The sequence below is a fragment of the Phoenix dactylifera genome, chromosome 8 (genome assembly GCF_051530095.1).
Source record: "Phoenix dactylifera cultivar Ajwa chromosome 8, Ajwa_hap1_PhDact_Kaust_v1.1, whole genome shotgun sequence".
In the NCBI taxonomy this organism is placed as follows: Eukaryota; Viridiplantae; Streptophyta; class Magnoliopsida; order Arecales; family Arecaceae; genus Phoenix; species Phoenix dactylifera.
The window spans coordinates 20,932,323-20,952,321 of record NC_143197.1 but is presented as its reverse complement, the minus strand read 5'-3'; the positions used below and the strand labels follow the sequence as shown (position 1 = coordinate 20,952,321).

Sequence of the window (19,999 nt, the reverse complement as noted above, 5' to 3'; positions counted from 1 at the left end):
AATCGATGGGAGTCCGATCATGAGGTCCGGAGGGTGCCAGAAATAAAGATCCGCAGCCTTCCGAATGGCGGGACCGTCAGATTACCTTTTGACGGTAACAGGACGTCGCGGCAGTAGTTGGGCGGTTGGTGGGCGGGAGGAAAACGAACGGCGGAGATCGCACGGAGGCCATACGAGATGGGGATGGGTCAGCCGACCGGGGCACATAAGGGTGGACCATTTTATTTAAAGTGTACAGCAGTGGACCCAAGATGGACCAGAGAAGGAGCGGGTTGGGGCGAGATGCATGCATGAGGAGGACTGGGCCCAGGCCCACGCTCTTTGGGGTCCACGCCGCCGGAGAACATATAAAGATGTGGACAATATGGAAAGATGGGTAGGCATGTGAAGTTAGCATGGGGCAGTAGATTAGGTGGGTCACCCACTGGGGCCCACTAAAGTTTGCTTGAGCCTTGGAATCTACCAATAATGACAAATAATCTATACATTAAAGATAGGGTGTTATATTTAATCTGCAGCGGCCGAAATTATTAGTTATTGGTGCATTTGAGAAGAGAAGATTGAGATGGAGGAGAAGATGGATAAGCTTTTGCACTGAAATTTTTTGGCATCATGAGCTAGATAAAATTATTGTTATATATCGTTTTGTCCAAGAGCTGTTGATGTTATCATGGCCTAGACTTTTAGTGTGCCGCCAGCAACATATTTAGTGGAAACAATTGGCCTAAGCTTATGAACTGCAAATTTAGAAATGATGCTGTATTGTTGATGAGATTGCAATGCAATTGGAACGCATTATGATTGTTTGATTTTTAGTTTGCTCTTTGCATCATAATATGATTTTATATTCAAAAATGAAATATCACTTGTGCTTCATGAGGGTAAATTATACCTTGCATATCTCGTGCACCATGCCAATTAGCTCGTTTTCTTCTTGTAAGCTAATCACCGAGATAAGCACATAATGCATGGAACCCATAAAAAGGAGACGAGTTGATTGGCATGATGGATGGCCATGTGGTGCATGTGGTGTAGAGTATAATTTCTTATTTTATGAGAGCTGTCCAAAGCCTTTTCTGTGAGAGATGGCTATATGACTATATTAGCAAAAGTAAAGATATGGTATCTTGATCGACTGCAAGTCACGAGTGATCTGTCTACCAAATATTCCTCTTGTAATCTTGAAATATTTTAAGAAGAGAAAATAATATTACAAATTGGTACGAGGAGATGGTTAAAAGATAACACCCAACATGTCAGATTTATCTACAAAGATGATTCTTTTCATGATCATTGATAGAATAAAACAAACCATTCCAAATTACTTCTCAGATAGCGCATGAAAATCATATGAAATGCATCTCTTAAAAAAAAAAATCATATTGCATCCGTAAATATACAGTTGGTAGAATCTGAATCTATCAATTGTTGTTGTAACTTGGATTAGACTAAAGATGGAACGCTAATGTTGCTCTCAAGGAGTCAAGGAGTTACAACTATGTCGAGCTCACTAAACTACTTTGAGAAACAAAATTTTCATGGTAAGCATGGTTTCTCGATTGGCTGTCTTTGTTTGAGATCTACCATTGCATTTTTTTTTCTTGGATCTTCCAGGTGAAAAATCATGCAATCTATTGAGAGAATGCATAACAATTTTGTAGTTGATCTTTTTTTTTGGAAAAAATTATATTGTCGATATGTAAGAAAAAAGAAAAAAAAATCTTGGGCACAACTACCCTGCTTGGACTAGCAGAGCCTAAGGCTGCCAATGGGCCAGGTTGACCCATGACCCGACCCGACCCGACCCGACCCGACTAGATCTGATCCGACCCGATTAGACCTTATTCGACCCATTTTAAAGGATTCGTGGGGCTGGATTGGATTCTAAAATTGGACCCATTCCATTTTCGGGGCCAGGTCTGAGTTTTCTGAATTCGGACCCGACCCAATTCATTTGAAATTTAAATAATTTTGGATTTCCAACCCTACGACTAGACTCGACCTGAACCTGCTAAATTATTTGGGCCCGCAGGCCGCAAGGGTTCAGGCCCAGCCGCCCAGCTAGGAACTTGCAACATAGAATACAACGACACATGCTACTACACTCTTAAAATCATTATTAGCCAGGTATGTGTTGGCTTCTATTGCTATGAGCTAAAATTTAGAAGAAGAAAATAGTTAATAGCCTATAACTCAGAAGACATTTTAACAATGGAAGTCTATTTTTTTGCGAAAAGAGTGCAATCTTTAGGAGGTAGCAGCATCACGATGCTACCCCATTTATTTAAATTGAACCAGAATGGATTTTGCTTACTAATGCATACTAATTGACCATTAGAATTGTTAGAATCGTAAACCCAGCTGGTTTACATTTCCACACCATCTCTGAATGGCATAGATCATAGTATTTCCTCTCTATTTCTCTACTTTTAAAAAAATGATCTTAAAATTATAGTAAACTCTCTAGTTTTCTGTAGTCTATCACGGGGTTTCCCATCTCATATTGTTGAAGCAATTTTTCTTTTAATACAACTAATAACTCTATGACATCATTGATGCCTCCATGTTCTATTGTTGACAACTAATAATTCTAAGCACTAACTATAGTCTCTTGGTCATGGTTTTGGAAACCTTCCAAGATCACCACGAAAATAGAAATACTAAACATATGAGGTCACATCACGAAAGAATGATTACTCACCCATAGAAGGAATGGAGGGAGTTGGCCGTGGATTATCATCACATTTGATGCTGAACAATGGAGAAAAGAAAGGGTGCTAAAGCATCAAGAAGAGTTAAGATGATGAGCAAGTCTAAGTTAAGATGGATGGAGAAAGAATGCTCGATAAAATAAAGCATATGAAAGATGGTTGTGATTCCATCTCAGAAGAGAAAGGAGGCACCTAAAGCTAGGAACAACTTGGGAAGGGAATGGAAGGACCAAGCTACTGATTTTAGAAAAACAAATATTTGCAGTGTAAGCAAAGTCATTAGAGTATTAGCTTATATTCTTACCTGGCTTCTGGACCCGACTTGGACCCAACTTAGACTTGAATTTTTTGGGTTGGGATCGGGTTATACATGGAGCCGACTAGACCCGAATAATCCATTGGGTCAAAAATTGTAACCGTGGACTCACCTGATCTTCTAGTGGGTTAAGTTTATGTCTAACATTAGGACCCAAATAAGAAACTGGGTTAGGTTTTGGTTACTCATGACCCAGTCCAACCCGGCCTATTTGCACCGCTAGTCATCAGCTATTTATGGTCGTTTGTGTTTGGCACGATGGCTATGATTGGGTCCTACTCAATCATGATCAATCACGACCGTTGCACCAAACATGAATAACCCTTGATTGGTTAACAAGCCTCTTCGGTCTAAGAATGAACCGAAAAGGATTCAGGTTCATAAAAGTGGATTTGTAAATGTTTAAGTTATTGGGTCATTCGGGTTTTACGAAATCTCTTATATGAATAGAGGAATATGAAAGTGGATTTGTATGTTTATTTGGCCATATGTTTAAGTTCCTATTTCTTATACTATATGGCAAGGATGGATTGGTGCACTACAACAAAAATAGAATTTTCTGACTGTTATGTGCTGACGCAAGAAAGAAACATCGGCAATTTGGTGAGCATGCCAAAATTTGCTGACGATTTTTAGTAGTATTGGTAGGGATGAAACTAAGATGACGCTAGTTAGTGTTGTTGAAACCAAATTGTAAGACGACGCTTCTAAGCATCGTCGGAAGCCAAAAAGGAAAAAGAGCAGACGACGCTTAAAAGCATCGTTGAAATCTAACTCACTAAACCCCCTACTTAACACTAACTTTTTTTTTAAACTCCTTAAATACTAACCTAAGACAATACTTGTAAGCGTCGTCGGACGCCACTTAGGCCAGACGATGCTTAAAAGTGTCCTCGGATGCCAACCCACTCCCTTCTTGGGCCAGACGACGCTTAAAAGCGTTGTCGGTCACCAACCCACTCCCCCACACTTGGGCTAGACAACACTTAAAAGCGTCGTCAGAATCCCATGGTCTAAACCCACCCTATAAAACACCAATCCCCTAGCCAAGTGATGGAAACCCTAGCTGCAGTCACAAAGAGAAAGAGAGGGAGAGAGAGAGAGAGAGAGAGAGAGAGAGAGAGAGAGAGAGAGGAGGAGGAGGAGGAGGAGGAGGGGAGCCGAAGAAAGTGCTATGGAGATCTAGACGCTGAGCTAGGAAAGGTCACCGACGACTTCGATGGGGTACTTGAGGTTGGGGTTGGGAAAGATGGAGAAGGAGGTGGCAGAGTCGTTAGGGGTGGAGTAGGGGAAGGGAGAGCCTCGGTGTGGATGCCGGGTGAGGTGGAGACGAGGATCTCTTGGTGGCAAAAGTCAATAAGGAGCTTCCAGGCATTGAGGTCGGCTTGCTTGTTGGGATCTTAGATGAAGGGGCGGAGCCGCTGCCTGCACTGGAGGATGCCATTGCAGTCCGAGGCGGAGGGCGCTGGGGCGAAGGCATCAGGCGGAGTCCCCATCGCCAAACCCCTCGCTTGGAAGAAGCTCCGAAAAATAGGAAGAAGCTCTGGAAGCCGAGAAGAAGCTCCGGAAGCTTGTTTGAGTGGGTTGTTTGCCCACTTGCATGTTTTTTTTTACTGTTTTTTGTATTTTTGTAGCATTCATCTCTAGTCCTATCCATTTTGTTATATATATATATGTATATATATATATATGTATGTATGTATGTATGTATGTATGTATCTCATTTCTTGCTTTCCTCTCATTTAGATATGTTGGCTTTTTTAATTTTTATATCACGTTAAGAGTTCCCCCCCTCATATGGTATTCAGTTGCTGCCTTTTGTAATTAAATTTCTTTCATTTTCTTTATTGTGGCTGTGACCGTGATGGATGGAATAGAAGAAGAAAAGAAATGAAAACGAGGATGCGAAAGAGATGGAAACCGGATTTGAGAGAACCATTGAATAGTCTCTCTAATTGTAATTTATAAAAAAAAAACATCATATAAATTGTAATTTGTAAAAGAAACATTGGTCATTTGTAAAAGAACCATTGATCCAAGCTTTTTTTTTGCCCCTAGAAAAATTAATTAGGCTTTTTCAATATTTTTTTAAAAAAACTCTAATGACGCTGTAAAGCATCGTTAGAATAAGTATTACCGACGCTTTAGAGCATTGACAAAGCTTCCGTTATCGCCGAGGCTCTTCAAAAGCGTCGTCAAAAAATTTTTCACTCTCACCTAGCCGATTGCAATGCTTTAGAAAGCATCAGCGCCAAAATTATCAATGCTTATAAACATCAGTACGGGCTTTAAAAAGCGCCAGAAAAGACAAGCTTTTTTGTAGTGGTGCAGCCTGCACAATTTATTGTCAAACATGGATTTAGTTGATTATGAGTTTGCTAGATCAGTTACTGTCTTTTATGTGAACAAAACATGTATCTTGAAATATTTTTCAATTCAAAAACGTGTCGAGAAAGGCTACATAGCTGTTTTTGAAGCTATACACTAGTGGATTTTAGATTACTTCAGACTAAAACATGGATTTTGTCTTCAAAGTTCTCTATAGATCCAAGGCATTCCCAAGCCATTCCCGCTTCAGGGGTCTTTGGAGGAGAGGTGGGGAAAGATGGTAGCACTCGTTATAAAGATCCAGGGCATCCTACTCCCTTGCTGGTGTCTCGGGAGCAGAGTGGAAATCTGATAGCAAGAGCCATTGGGTCCGGCCGGTGCACCAAACTTCCAATCCAGATTTAGTAATTCTAAAGATTGGGATTGTCTCTGGTTCCAACTTGGACCACTAGGAGTCCGTCTTCCGATCACGGCGTTATTGATTATCACTATGATTATGATCAGATAGGTGTCACAACCTAGGACCTCACCCAAAAAGCCTAGCCAGAATATATTATGTGGGCTCCTTGATCCTATATAAGTATCCAAGATCTATCTAGTGAATAACTAATATAGGACCAAACATATGTCCGCACAATCCTCACATACTCCCTCCGTCTAAGCCCTGAAGTCCTCATCAGGTTAAGGGTTCAAATTCACTCAAATCTAATCCCAAACACCATGATCGACTCGTGGTCTATCCCAATGGATTTTTGCTGCAGTGTCTCCCAGTCCACATTGGTTATGGATTGGATCTACCTCATACTATTTGTTATAACACAGGACTTCACCCAAAAAGACTAGCCAGAATGTATTATTTGGGCTTTTTGATCCTGTATAAATATCCAAAATCTATTCAGCGAATAACCGATATGAAACTAAATACATGCCTGCACGGTCTTCACAATAGGATCATTGCATCATATGAGGCAATGCACCAGTAGACTCCATATGGTCGCAGTCATCGTTTCAATTACGGATGGTTGTAATTGAAAGTCGAGCCCCCTCCACTCTAAGTCGGGATTGGAGAACATCTGCATCCTGAGTTTGAATTCTGATCCAAACGGTGGCTTTGTTCACTACACTGTATCCATGCCGAGACTACAGTCTAAAGGTCCATCCATCAAAGAAGATGCAGGTTGAGTGAATATGGTATAGACTAAGAGGACGAGAGCTATCGGCTTAGGACAAGGATTTTTATGAAGCAGAAGCTAAGGAGTAGCTAACTTGCGGTTACTACTACTCGATAAGCAAATGAATGGTAGTGCTATTCAGAATATATGAGTAGTGGAAGAAAGGTGCTCATGCATAGTAGGCCACGTAATACAAACTAACAAATAGTTTCACCTATCTTATACTACTATCTAGAACATATGGAAGGAGGTGGGGTAGTTGCACTTATCTTACCACTATCTATATCACTACTCAGAACATGGAAGAAGTGGTACAACTACTGGAGAATATAGAAGTAATATAAAGAAGATAACTACAACAACTAATAATAGTGGCCCATGTGGCACAAACTAGTGAGGACAACTATCAAAAGTCGAGTCACGGCATTTATCGCGGCATTTAATGGGAGCCACTTATAAGTATCAAATGATAATATCAAAAGAATTTTTTTTTGTCTATTTGGTTTCGGAATCGAAAAATGAATCTTTTGACCACGTTGCAAGTTGAGGTTGTGGTCTTAACATACTTTTTGAACTCTATACTTTAGTTTCGTAGTAGGGTTCTAATTTACTTGTAGTAGTAGCGGTAGAATACCTCGTAACATATGATATGATAGTAGTAAAAGCTCTTGAAGATCTAGACACCTGAACCTACGCTACTATCATTATTCTTTTTTTATTTGCTTTCGGTTAATTTGACGTTGGTGCATGCCTACGCATTTAGCTAACCTAGCTATCAGATTTGTTATCACTCCCCGCGCATGAGCAGACATCTCAATCTCTCTCTAGATAGAAGAGAGAGAGAGAGAGAGAGAGAGAGAGAGAGAGAGAGAGAGAGAGAGAGAGAGAGAGAGGAAACAACAGATATAATTTACCACAATACTCCCGACTAATGCTAAAAGAGATTTTGATGCAACTCGGATATGACTATCAAACAATCCAGAATTAATACAGTTGCCTTTGACCAAGTAGGCTATAATTGCTTACCCATGTTTTTTGAGCTAGATGCTTTGAACTAATCTTTTCTTCTATATTTTAATGGAAATATGTTGGCTATCAGGACCATCACATGCTAAATCCTCGGCATTCTAACAAGTTATCTCGGTTTTACACGTGATTTTCTTTTTCATTAACACCATTCCGTTTTCATTTTTATTCCCCTTATAGCATCTGCTATTTTGTGTTTTTCCATTATGAAATCCATTTATTAGAGACGGTTCCTATTGTAGGCATTCATTCCATGCATCACAAAAACAAGAATTTGGATTATGTGATTTTGAGTTTGAAGTTTTTCCTTTCTTTCTTTCTTTTCTATTTTTCTTTCTTTCTTTTCTTTGTGAGAGTAGGGAGATAGGCCCAAGCCTCCGACCTAGAGTATTATTCGTTTTGAAGGAAACGTGCAAACAAGGAAGAAGATTGTGCAAGAAAGAGCAATAAAAGAAGGAATAGAAACACTCAAAACAGAAAAAAAGGAAATATCAAAGCACAAAAGTAAACTTCCTCAGCCCACAGGTAACATGTTTCAAGCCCCTTTGAGCTAAACCATACCATCCAGCTCGGCAGCACGGCTTGCAGGTCTTGGGATAGGGCAGTGAGTAGACCTCTTCATGGGTTGAGCTTTGTTGAAAGGTCAACATGATTTACTTTAGACCTGGGCCCAACTAGGCTCAACTTTTCCTAGCTCAGACTTGGAGTTTTGGGCCGGGCCTTGGACTGTCTGATCCTATTTTAGACTGTAAAAAAATTAAAAATACTTAAAATACTTTTCTATATACAAATATGAATAATTAAATATTACCAGCAACCTATAACATTTCTATTATCTTATTAAGTACAAATATCAGTACATTAAATATAAGCAACAACGCAAGAAAAAATAAAAAATTCTGCAGGGCTAGTCTCAGGCTGGGCATTACTCCCGAAGCCCGAGCCTGGTTTGTTTACTTCGAGGCTGTTTTCAAGGCTCAGCCTGGCCAGAAGATTTTGTGATCAAGCGAGCTGGGCGGTTTGAGAAATCTTTTGAGACCTTCGAACGGGTATTTGTAATTTTCCAGTTAGTTGATTTTCTTAAGAGTTAATTTTCTCTAATCAAGGTTTTTTAAGGCCTCAGAAGGTTAATTTTCTCTCACAGAATCATGTAGTAATCAAATGCTATGATGCGCGCGATCAAATGCTATGATGCGCGCGTTACCAAATAATTGAAGGAGTTCAACAAAAACGACGTTCTGAGAGAAAACGTCGACAGCTGGGTTCGAACCTGCGCGGGCGAAGCCCAACAGATTTCAAGTCTGTCTCCTTAACCACTCGGACATATCGACGAATGCTTGCCGGGTGCTGTATAATATCTTCTAATTTTCAGAGAGCCATTATTGGGGCCATCTACCATGCAAACATACGTAGATAAGGAAAGAGAAAACAGGATAAAACAAAAGTGAACGGAATTTGTGCACCAAACTTAATTATGTAACATAATAGAGATTAGAGATGACTGCAAGCCTACAACCAGTCAGTGGAGCCTAAACAACAAAAGAAAAGGTTATCAGACCGCAAAAGATTTGAATGCCTCGAGAACTTCTTCCACCACCCTCTCAGACACTTCCATCAGCTCTGGGCTCAATCTGACCATGAGCACACAAAACTCCCTCTGGTCTAGAGCCCCATCTCCATCCAAGTCCCCCTCCCTCACCATGCCCATGAGCTCCTCATCCCCTAAGCCTGCCAGCCCCAACGCCACCGAGTTCCTCTTCAAGCTCTCAAAGGTGATGAGACCCCTTGCTGGATCCATCAACAGCTGGAAGCCTTTGCACAGCTCCTCCATCAGCCCCTCTGCTCCAAGTCGCTGAGCCATTGAAGGAAGAAAGTCTTCAAAGCTAAGGGGAGAGTCACTAGCCATGTTTCCAATGGAAATGAGAAGAGCAGGGAAGGAGACTTAAATAAGAGATTTAAGGGACCGGGTATCTCAAGGAAGTTGCCATGTATGGATGCCTTCCGGCAAAGGTACAGGCAAGGGTAAGCTTTTGAAAGGTGGTTGCTGGTTTTGGTTCAGAGGAGCTTAAATTTCCTGGCCCTTGCCTCCAAATACCGGACTTTTTCCTGGAAGCTGCATGGGGTTTTCCCGAGTTTGAGTAGTTTATGACTCCCAATAGGCCGACTTGTACGTAGATGTGCATCCTTCTTTTCTAAGTTCATGCCTTGGGCCTAAAGTATGTCTAAAGGGAAGAGAAAGTTTGTACCTCATGGGTTCCGGGAAGCTAGATTGATGGGTGGAATTTGAACCTAGGTCGTTGATATAACTTTTAAGAGACTTTGCCGACTTGATACAGCAATAGAGCTGAACATGATATGGTACTGGTACAATTGATTGTTCTTATTCAGACTGGTCCATTTAGAAAACTGTAGAAATAAGCTAAGAATTGCAGGTCTAGCCCACTAAACTTGTGGTTGCCCTAATCCTAACTCTATAATCGATCTGACCTGCATGATCTGTCAAATTTTGAATGGGTCAATGAGTCTCAATCAAGAAGCACATTCAATTGGGTTTCTTGTCAGCCTGGATCTTGGACTCTTACAACTTGCATCCTTGATGTCAAATGTTTGGGGGGGTGGAAACCGGTTGGGGAGACCGGATCCAACCCTTGTTCCAATTTAAACTCCAACCATGATTTTAATGGGTATCAAATACAGAATGAAACTCCAATATGAATCTTTTAAAATTGGTCCGGTCAAATCGTAAACAAAATGGCATGATCAAACGCAAACAGAACATACCAAATTTTCACGGCATAATCCATAGTTGGACCGGACCAATGCAGATTCGTGAAATTGGGACCCAAGAAAACTCACCTAGCCAAGTGTGTGATTTGGATTTGGATCTAAATCCAATAAGTTTAAATTTATTTTTGGTAAATAGGATGATTTAAATTATTCGAGTATAGATACTCTTGTGGGAGTTAGAAAATAAAATATTAACCGAAAAAACCTATAATGAAGATTCCATATGCTTTGCTGCATAAGATGCAATTTAACTGGGCAAGCTATTAACTTTCGAAACTTCAATTGATTCGCCAGCATCCCCTGTCTCCTTTCTTAATTTTTCCCATTCACCTTTTTAATATTCAGTTGAGCAAAAGAATGATTGATCTTCTTTTATGATATCAACCATTAGATCGTATTTTGTACAGATCTCAAAACACTTCAACCAAATAAGAAATGGGACTGGGATCTCGCTTGCCTCCCTTCCTTCCTCTCTCCATCCATTTTGTAATCTAGGTCATTGATTAGAGCTTCTGCTATCCTCTGCCTTTTAATTGCTGACATAGATACGACTCAGAGAGACAAATCATTCATTTGGAGACAGCTGTTTATTTTTTTCTTTTTAAATCCAACTTCCATCAATTAGCTGTTTGCAAGACAAGATATCTGAGAAGCGATTTCATCTTTTCTATTGCATTTATTTCCAGTTTTCACAAGTCTTTTTTTTTTTTGTGGATGGAACCAGACTTCACTTAGTCAAACCATAATTTCTTTTTCCTTAACATCCTTCGGCTACTTCTTTCCTTCCTCGCACTTATCTTGCTGTCCCCGAATATCATTTTCAAGTCGTTAAGATGACATCAGGACATAATCACAGAGATTTTAGTCAAAATTTGTATTCCTCAGGCCTTATGCCTATGGAATTGTTAAATATGGATAATCCAGCTTTATCGTTCTAAAGTCAACTGCTCTTCTAACTAACCTTTTATTGCCCTACAAGTTTGAAGTTTGACAAGTATATATAATTCTTTATTTGTAAGATTATAAAATTGTCATTTAGTGGACATTGTTATGGTTTGCTTTGCATATAGAATGTAGGTTCTTTTCAAATGCCACTTCTTGCATTTTATTGGAGAGTTTAACAGAAATACAGGGATTAATACTGTGCCAACTTCAAACTTCGTTTTGGAAACATCATGCACTTTTGTCTGTTGAAGTTGTTGAAGCATTTCTACAAACAAAGAGGTAATTTTCCTTTCTCACATAATTTAACCTCTACTGTTCATTCCATTTTCAACTGATATTGGTTATAACTGAAGAAGTCACCGACGAAGATCAACTTGAATGCGTGAGGTTTTTCTTCTCCCTACTGAGAATTGCTCAAAAAGATGAAGATTCTTTTTTTTCTTTTCTGGCCCCTCAAAAGCTTTGCCAACTGGGGCCTTAGCAGATTGATTTCTCAAAAATTCTTCCCTTTGGTGATTGATATACATTTCTAAATGATTCTCTCTCCTTTTTTCTTGTTTTTTTTTTTTGTGTGTTTGATGCTATCTCATGTAGGATTAATATTCGTTGAAGAAATTTTTGTTGACTTGGGTTTCACTTTTGTTAGTTTCTTTTATACATATATTCTCTGTTTGGGTTCAACATGATGTTTACTATTTGCAACAAGGTATGTTTGTGGAATGTGTTCAAACAAAAAAAAGAAAAATCTGGACAACCATGGTGCCTCTAGTTGCATGCAGTGTTCAGGTTCTGAAAGGAAGTAACTTTTTTTTTTTTTTTATGTGCCAAGAAAAAAAAAAGGAAGTAACTTTCTAATGGTTTCCTTGGAACACATCTTGATTTTGAATCAAAAGTAGATTAGTTCTGGTTATTCGAAAAGCTCATGGTGTTCGAAATATCTTTTCCTGTTACATACAGAAAATCATACTAATTGAATTGTTTCATCAACTAATGCTGTATATTTCTCAACCTTTTGTAATTTCCCATTTGATTGACATAATTATTTATGAAATTATCCTATTTGATATTTTTAAGGTATAAGGTGGAGAATAAGCCAATCATGCAAGTCGGCAAACAACAAAGAATATGGAACAGACCTGGATTCACCACTATTTGATTTTAACATGATAAAGGCAGCAACAAACAAATTTGCTACTGAAAATAAGCTTGGAGAAGGAGGATTTGGTCCAGTTTACAAGGTACTTCTCTTCTTCCTTCTTTTTACCCCCTTTCTTTGATCTTTAAATCAATGTGTTCAGCTTGGGTAAATTTTTAAACACATATATTCATAACTCCAGGGTAGACTTCCTGATGGACAAGAAATAGCAGTGAAAAAACTATCCAGAGGCTCGGGACAGGGCTTAAAAGAATTTGAGAATGAGGTGGAACTGATATTGAAACTCCAACACAGGAACCTAGTTAAGCTTTTGGGTTGCTGCACTCATGGAGAAGAGAAGCTTTTGATCTACGAGTTCATGCCCAACAAAAGCTTGGATGACTTTCTCTTTGGTTCGATTAATCACCATACTTGATTTCTAAACAAATTTAAAGAAATACATTATGTTTCACAAATCCTGGATGAGTAATTGCATTTAAGCTGATTTAATATAATTACTGAAGTAAATCTTCCCAACACTCCCTCCGAGACTGCAAATACAAGCCATTAGACAAAAAACTAATCAATATTCCAAGATGGAAGTTCTTTGAACTTTTTTTTTTATTCTCAAAATGTTCAAAGATGGCAATAAGCATATTTTAAACAGCTTCATTGCCAAAGGAATGCCCATATCATCTTAGCTGCAAATTGGTATATAGATTGTCAAGGATAATGAACAGGTAATGCTGTGCTAAAATGTTGATGTGCAATTAACTCTAGGTTGTCATTGGTAGATGCATTCTTGCATTTTTGAGGTTTGGAAAAAGAAAAATAGAATACTTTTCATTCATGAGATGTTGAGATAGATCAGAAATAAAAACTTCAGAAAAAAAAAAAAAAATCTTGATCATCAGTACCGTTTCCATTTTAAAAACTGATAGCACATTCTTTGAAAGTTACTGTAGGACAAATTACTACATAAGGTTTGAAACATGCCTTAATCTGCTATTGTAATTGTGATTAGAATAGTTTGTATAATCTAACACTGGATCTTTTGTGTCACTAACAAACTAATCAGATGCAATGAATAAAAGAATTTTAGATTGGGAAAAACGCTACAGCATTGTTGAAGGAATTGCACGAGGGCTTCTCTACCTTCATCGGGATTCTAGGTTGAAGATTATCCACCGAGATTTGAAAGCGAGCAACATTCTACTAGATGAAAAGTTCAATCCAAAAATATCTGACTTTGGAATGGCACGAATGTTTGGTGGGGATCAAATTCAAGCAACAACAAACAGAGTTGTTGGAACAATGTAAGTTATTAATCATTAGTACTATCAAGAAATGGTTTACATTTGGCATATGTAAGAGTATGTGTATATTATACCCATAAGTATGCTTGTGTATATAAACATATTATTTGCACTATAAAAGAGAATATTCTTTATTTGAACTAAGTTAATAGAAACCATATATAAATTATATGTTAAAACTACAAGGCAGAAATGCCACAAGAATATAGTCAGTTTGGTTTTACTTTCATAATTTGAAACAGATGGTCTATAAGTTTTGTTGGGTTCAAAACTCTCACAATGGTGTCATCATAATCTTAGAGTTTCAGATGTAACTTCAGGTATTGGTTCCTTTTCTAGAAAACTTTCATGCAACTAGTAATTATGATAATATGAATGTTAAGAATGTCTTCTATTCAAAAGAATGTTAGGTTCATGTCCTAGACACTAAATCATATGCTTAAAATGATGAAATGCAGTGGCTATATGTCCCCCGAATATGCTGTGGAAGGGAAAATTTCTGAGAAATCTGATGTTTTCAGCTTCGGTGTCTTACTTTTGGAGATAGTAAGCGGCAAGAGGAATAGTTATTTTGTTGATGGTGATCAAGCTCTTAACCTTTTGGGATATGTAAGTAATTACTCAGATTCACTGTTCTTAAGCTAGTTCCAATTATGTTTGATATATGGATTGATATTAACGTATTTACAAATTGAATATTTCACACTTCAGGCATGGACATTGTGGAAGGAAAACAGAGTCGAAGAGCTAATTGAGCCATCACTGGGGAACTCATTGTCTTATTCAGAAGTGCTCAAATGTATTCAAGTGGGACTACTGTGTGTTCAAGAAAACCCAACAGATAGACCAACCATTTCTTTGGTAGTCTCTATGCTAAGTAGTAATGCAAATCTTCCTTCTCCAAAACAAGCCGCATTCTTTGGAGGGAGAAGTCTAGAAGAGAGCAATGAAGCATGCTCTATAAATTATCTCAGTTACACTAATTTAGATTGCAGATAATTTATAAAGTAATACAAAATCTATAAACTTAACTCTAGAAGTATTATAATGATTGTGTGCCAAAACTCCAGCAACACGTTATATTGCTGCTGAAATCAATAAATGGCATCTTTGTTACAGCATGAAGACAGCAGTATTGTGAAGATTAAGCAGTTAATGGCACATGAATACTATATGCACTTCACCTATGAAAGCAATGGAACATGCATGTATTTGTAATTATGAGCAAGGTACCTGGTTAGTTTTGCTCAAGGATGTTTCCTTGGTATATGTGTTGGTGTTTGTAATTTTTTAAGTTTGTTGGAAGATGTCTATTGTAAGAATCCGTATGATATAATTGTTTTCTGCTGTTTTATTTCAGCATGGATGCATAGATGATCAGCTCACTCCCTAGTCTTGGTTCTTGTCTATCAGTTCATCCTTTCAATGAAGGTTGTTAGTACTTCCATTTTTGTTTTTTCTTAAACTATCAGAAACTCCTAACAGCAAATTGATGTGAATTACTTAAGTTACCGTTTTGTATGGAATATCACTGAACAAAGGGTAAAATTTGAATATTAAATGAGTATCTTCTACACCTTAATTTATCTTATTCTTGTTCTAAAATTTGTCAAGCCTTGTCACAAGTAGTGCAAGTCCTCTGCATATCCCATGATTTGCATGTCTGCTAAATGATCTCAAAACCTCAGTTGATTAAACTGTGCTATTTATTGCTTAGAAATCCAGCCTTTCAAGGTGAATGCAGTTTAGTCATGCCAATAACCTGAAGTGCAATAGGTTTGAATTGAGACCTCCAATATTAGGGACTAGCATCAGTAAATGGGCTTCGGCAATCTACTTTTATTCAATGACATGTGAAGTAAGAGAACCAATTCAAGAAGATTAACAAAAGACTGAGAAGGTCACTTTGAACAAGACGAAGTATAGCATCAGAAGCACGCGTTTGAGACTTTCTGATGACTTTCGTCAATGGTTCAATGGAAAACGAGATGTGAGACATACAGTTGGCTTCATATATGGAGCCATTTTACAAAGCTGATGAAATTGTGGTTAAAAATTGTGATTGTTTCCATGGCATGGGAATTGGTGGTTTAGACTTTAGACAAAACTACTTATGTGCAGTGTCTACAATAATATTCATGTTAACAGAAATTTAGTTGTTTCTATTGGAATAGAGGTTTAGGGAAAATTTCTCCTGTGGAAGCTCCATTGTATAGTATTGAATAGACATTTGATTGCCATGAATAAGTCTGTCTAAAAATTTCAGACAGCGTAACTCTTTGAAGGCATCTTGAAATGAAGAGGTGGCTCAAGGAGTGACTTGAATAGCAAAACAGAAGACTCAAAAAGCCATCGAGAGGCTGTTCAGAAAGTTGGGACTTACTGAATAAAAGTTGTATAAAAGAAAAATCAAATAGATATCTGGCTTCTATGCTTTGCATGTTCTTGAATAACTTCGAGCCTTTGAGATCTTCTCGGAAGCTGTCATCATCAACAAGAGCTTAAAAAAGAAGCGAACAATATGAATTTTCTGGAAGCTGGAAGAGGACTAGTTTATTAAGATTCTACTGCTCCTCTCCTTATTTTATGCTGACATATGACTTCAACAAAAATGTTCTAGCATCTTGTAAATCATCTCCTGGCAACTTTAGCCCTACTAAGAGTTCACAAATATTTAAGTCAATTGATATATCTTTGAACTGCAATATTTTGTGAAGCGTATCTAAAATTAATCTTTAGTCACAATGAATCATCATAGAGTGCAATGATGAATTGGTGAAGTCAAATCTTCTGATGCTGAGACTTACTAAATTATGCTCAGGCATGAAAATTGTTTGCCGCAAACGTGGATTACCAGGGCTTGAGGTCCTAGAATATCAAAACTAGTAGAGTTGTGCCTATAGTGGAGGAAGGAATAATTTCTAAGTCACTAAACTGCTTGCTTATCCAAACTTCAAAGAACAATTGGTGATGATTCTAGAGGGATATAACTTGTTGCTGCAAGATGTTGTTTTGTTGCCAAAGATTATGATAGCAACGATGTCAGTTACTGTGACAAGTTCTCTGGATTTTGGCAGCAGCATCCGAAAGTCACTGCTAAAAAGACATACTCTAGGGCCAGCTTCAGCAGCTATGTCAAGAATGTTGCAGCAGAAAGTATAATTCCAAACTAGTTAGGTTCGGCTACATGAATCATTGACCTCCCATTTGCTTGGTATAGGACCATACTGTCTAAAAGATATTGAGATATTAAATTCTTTCCTCACTACTTTATCTCCAGTGATTCCCATCTAACTCTACCCCTTTTCTTCCTTTTACATATATCAAATCACTCTTTTATATTAATGCATCCCTCAACCTATGTTGTACATATCCATCCTCTTAATTTATCTTCAACTGGTGCTACCTCCATTTTTTTTTATAAATGACTTTATTTCTTATTCTATCTTTTTTGTGCTACCACATATCTATCTCCACATTCTTATTTCGGCTATACTCATCTTACACATATATTTTTTCCTAGATGTCCACATCTTGTACCATAAAGTATAGTTCGTCATATGGTTGTCTTATTTTTCTTTCAATTTGGCAGGTATTTTATGATCACATAATGTACCAGTTGGCCTTTTTGTTGTTGCAATTAGAGGTTTAAGATAATCATTCAACTTGCTTTAATTCTATAAATACATCCCCTTCAATGTTTCCTTATGAATAGTTAATCTTAAATACCAAAAATAAGCACTCTTAGAAATCTTGTGATCCTCAATTTATCCACCACCTTTATCTCTATTTTTAATTTTATTAAAACTACATTCCATGTATTTTATCTTTGTGTTATTTAACCTAAAATTCTTAGATTCTAATGTACTCCTTCATAATTCTAGATTAGGATTACCCTGATCTTAAGTTTATCTACTAAGACTATATCATCCACAAGTATTACACACCAAGAAATATTGTCCTAAATATATTTACTAAGCTCATCCATAACTAGCATAAAAATGTAAGGACCTAAAGTAGATCCTTGGTATATCATGCATATCCTTAATTATATTAATATATCTAATAGAAACTTTTTTCTTTTCTAAAACCCATCATAAAAATTCTCCAAGAACTCTTCTGATACTTACCTCAATCCATGCTCAGTTACCCTCTCCTAAAATTTTGTAATATGACACATGAGTTTAACACCATGACATTTAGAACAAATTTTGAATATCACCTTTATTTTTGTAATATTTCTAATGGAAGCTTTTTTTTCTTTTCCAAATTCCATCATAAGGCTTCTTTATGGACTCTTCTGATACTTGTCTCAATCTATACTGCCAAAGTTCTATAGTATGTTGCATGAGTTTTATGACATGATAGTTAGAACTCTCTCTCCATTTCATATACCGTGATAGTCAGAACTATCTCCCAAAATTTCTATGCTAAATCACCCTCTCCTAAAATTTTATAGTTTGGCTTATGAGTTTAAGACCAAGAGAGTTAGAGCCCTTTCCCAAAGTTTCATAGTATGATTCATGAGTTTAATACCACAATAGTTAGAACCCTCTCCTAGTTACATTACATGGTTCATGAGTTTCATAGTATGACTCATGAGTTTAATACTGTATAGTTAGAACCGTCTCCTAGTTACATTACATGGTTCATGAGTTTAATACCATGAGGTGAGCTTTAATGCTTTCTTCTCTTCATTAGCGTTAAGCATTTGATGAGAGAGTTGCTTTAACGCGTTAATAAGGGTTTATTGCACCCACCTCATTCTCTTGACGTGATTAAGTAATTCTAGCATAGTAAATTGGCTTTCTTGACCATTTTGCTCATTCTATGCTAGCACTATTTTGATAGCATTATCATTGAAAGCAAGATATAGCTTAAGTTCAAGCTTGCCGTCAAATTCCGTATGGCCACAAGCTTGTTCCTCATCTACGTCAGAGTGGTGTGGAGACGTCCGGTCCATCCTCGTCTCTAGCTCTGACTGCATTGTGTGACTAGGTAGCTTTGGGAGGTAACGAGTGCTGCTTGTAGAATAGCATGTAAAAGAATTTTTTCTGCTCAGCAAATAAAGGCAAAGTCTAAGACTGAGGCGAGCTTACAGGCGTATCGGAAATAGAGGAGTGCGCTAGTTGGATCGGAGTATTAAATGCCTCTAACGGTCGAGATATTTCATAACCTATCTTAAATTGTAATCACCTGCCGAAGAAAGACCCTCTCCTCTCCCGGCCAGTTCAGCCTAGGGAGGTCGATCATGAATGCTACAGGTGTAGGAGCGATCCTAGTCAGGAAAGGTTAAGACGATGCCTTGCATATGGAGAGCAAGAGGGTGCTTATGCCGCCATAATTAGAACCCAAAGTTTCCATGCTTAATCATCCTTTCCTAAAGTTTCTTAGTGTAGCTCATAAGTTCAAGATCATGACATTTAGTATCCTCTCCGAAAGTTTTTATATCTAACCACTCTCTCTCAAAGTTTTATAGTATGACTTATGAGTTTAATACAATGATAGTTGGAGTCCAATTCTAATTTCATAGTATAGTTTCATGACTTTAATACCACTGTAGTTAGAACCTTTCCTAATGTTTCATAAAAATGACTTATAAGTTTAATGCTATGATAATTAGAAAACTTTTGAATATCACCATGATAGTTTGAACTAGTTCCTAGTTTCGCAGTATAGCTCATAAGTTCAATACCATGATAGTTAGAACAAACACCCATTTTCACAATATGGCTCATAAGTTCAATATAACCATAGAATAATTTTAAATATCACTTTTATCTTACAAACGCGTTTTGGATGGAAAACAAAACCGGGGAGGGGTGAAGGACGCTTGCATGAAGCCCCAGAACCGGACAATATCTGGAAAGGGAGCCCCGTGTTCCTCCCTCATGTGGTCCCTATGTGGGCACTGGGTGCCTCACGTGCCCCGCGCAGGCGGGGGCGTGACATTTGGTATCAGAGCCGAGGACGGCTCTTGTCTGATGGTGGGAAGGATATGAGGCCCAATAGTCCCACATCGGAAAGATTCGTTTCAGAGCCTGGCCATATGAGGCGGGTGTCTCCAAATCCTGCAGATGCGTTTTGGGTGGAAAACAAAACTGAGGGGTGAAGGACGCTTGCGTGAAGCCCCGGAACCGGACAATATCTAGCAGGGGAGCCTCGTGTTCCCCCCTCATGTGGCCCCCACGTGGGCATTGGGTGCCTCACGTGCTCCGCGCAGGCGAGGGCGTGACAGGTTGCATTTCTCAAATGGTTCAGCT

The 19,999-nt window shown here is 38.1% G+C and overlaps 2 protein-coding genes and 1 non-coding gene across 5 annotated transcripts; 1 reads left to right on the top strand and 2 right to left on the bottom strand.

Annotated features, from left to right (window-relative positions):
- Positions 1-8,802: 8,802 nt before the first annotated feature.
- Positions 8,803-8,884, bottom strand: TRNAS-UGA (transfer RNA serine (anticodon UGA)). The gene has a single exon. It is a non-coding gene; the product is annotated as a tRNA-Ser (tRNA).
- A 73-nt stretch (positions 8,885-8,957) lies between these two features.
- Positions 8,958-10,508, bottom strand: LOC103717320 (calcium-binding protein PBP1-like). Its single transcript, XM_089924883.1, has one exon. It carries the CDS (start codon positions 9,457-9,459, stop codon positions 9,106-9,108), a length of 354 nt encoding a protein of 117 aa, XP_089781009.1. The 5' UTR covers positions 9,460-10,508; the 3' UTR covers positions 8,958-9,105.
- A 102-nt stretch (positions 10,509-10,610) lies between these two features.
- Positions 10,611-15,108, top strand: LOC103717321 (G-type lectin S-receptor-like serine/threonine-protein kinase At1g11330). Of its 3 annotated transcripts, none has more exons than XM_026808531.4 (6): positions 10,611-11,564; positions 12,360-12,523; positions 12,623-12,833; positions 13,499-13,736; positions 14,258-14,345; positions 14,448-15,108. In XM_026808531.4, exons 1-6 carry the CDS (start codon positions 11,516-11,518, stop codon positions 14,733-14,735), a joined length of 1,038 nt encoding a protein of 345 aa, XP_026664332.4. In that variant the 5' UTR covers positions 10,611-11,515; the 3' UTR covers positions 14,736-15,108. The 3 variants fall into 3 exon arrangements, with proteins under 3 accessions (XP_026664332.4, XP_017700716.4, XP_089781008.1); XM_017845227.5 differs by having other exon boundaries at positions 11,397-11,564; positions 14,195-14,345; XM_089924882.1 differs by lacking the exon at positions 10,611-11,564 and adding an exon at positions 11,661-11,797 and having other exon boundaries at positions 14,195-14,345.
- Positions 15,109-19,999: the final 4,891 nt, after the last annotated feature.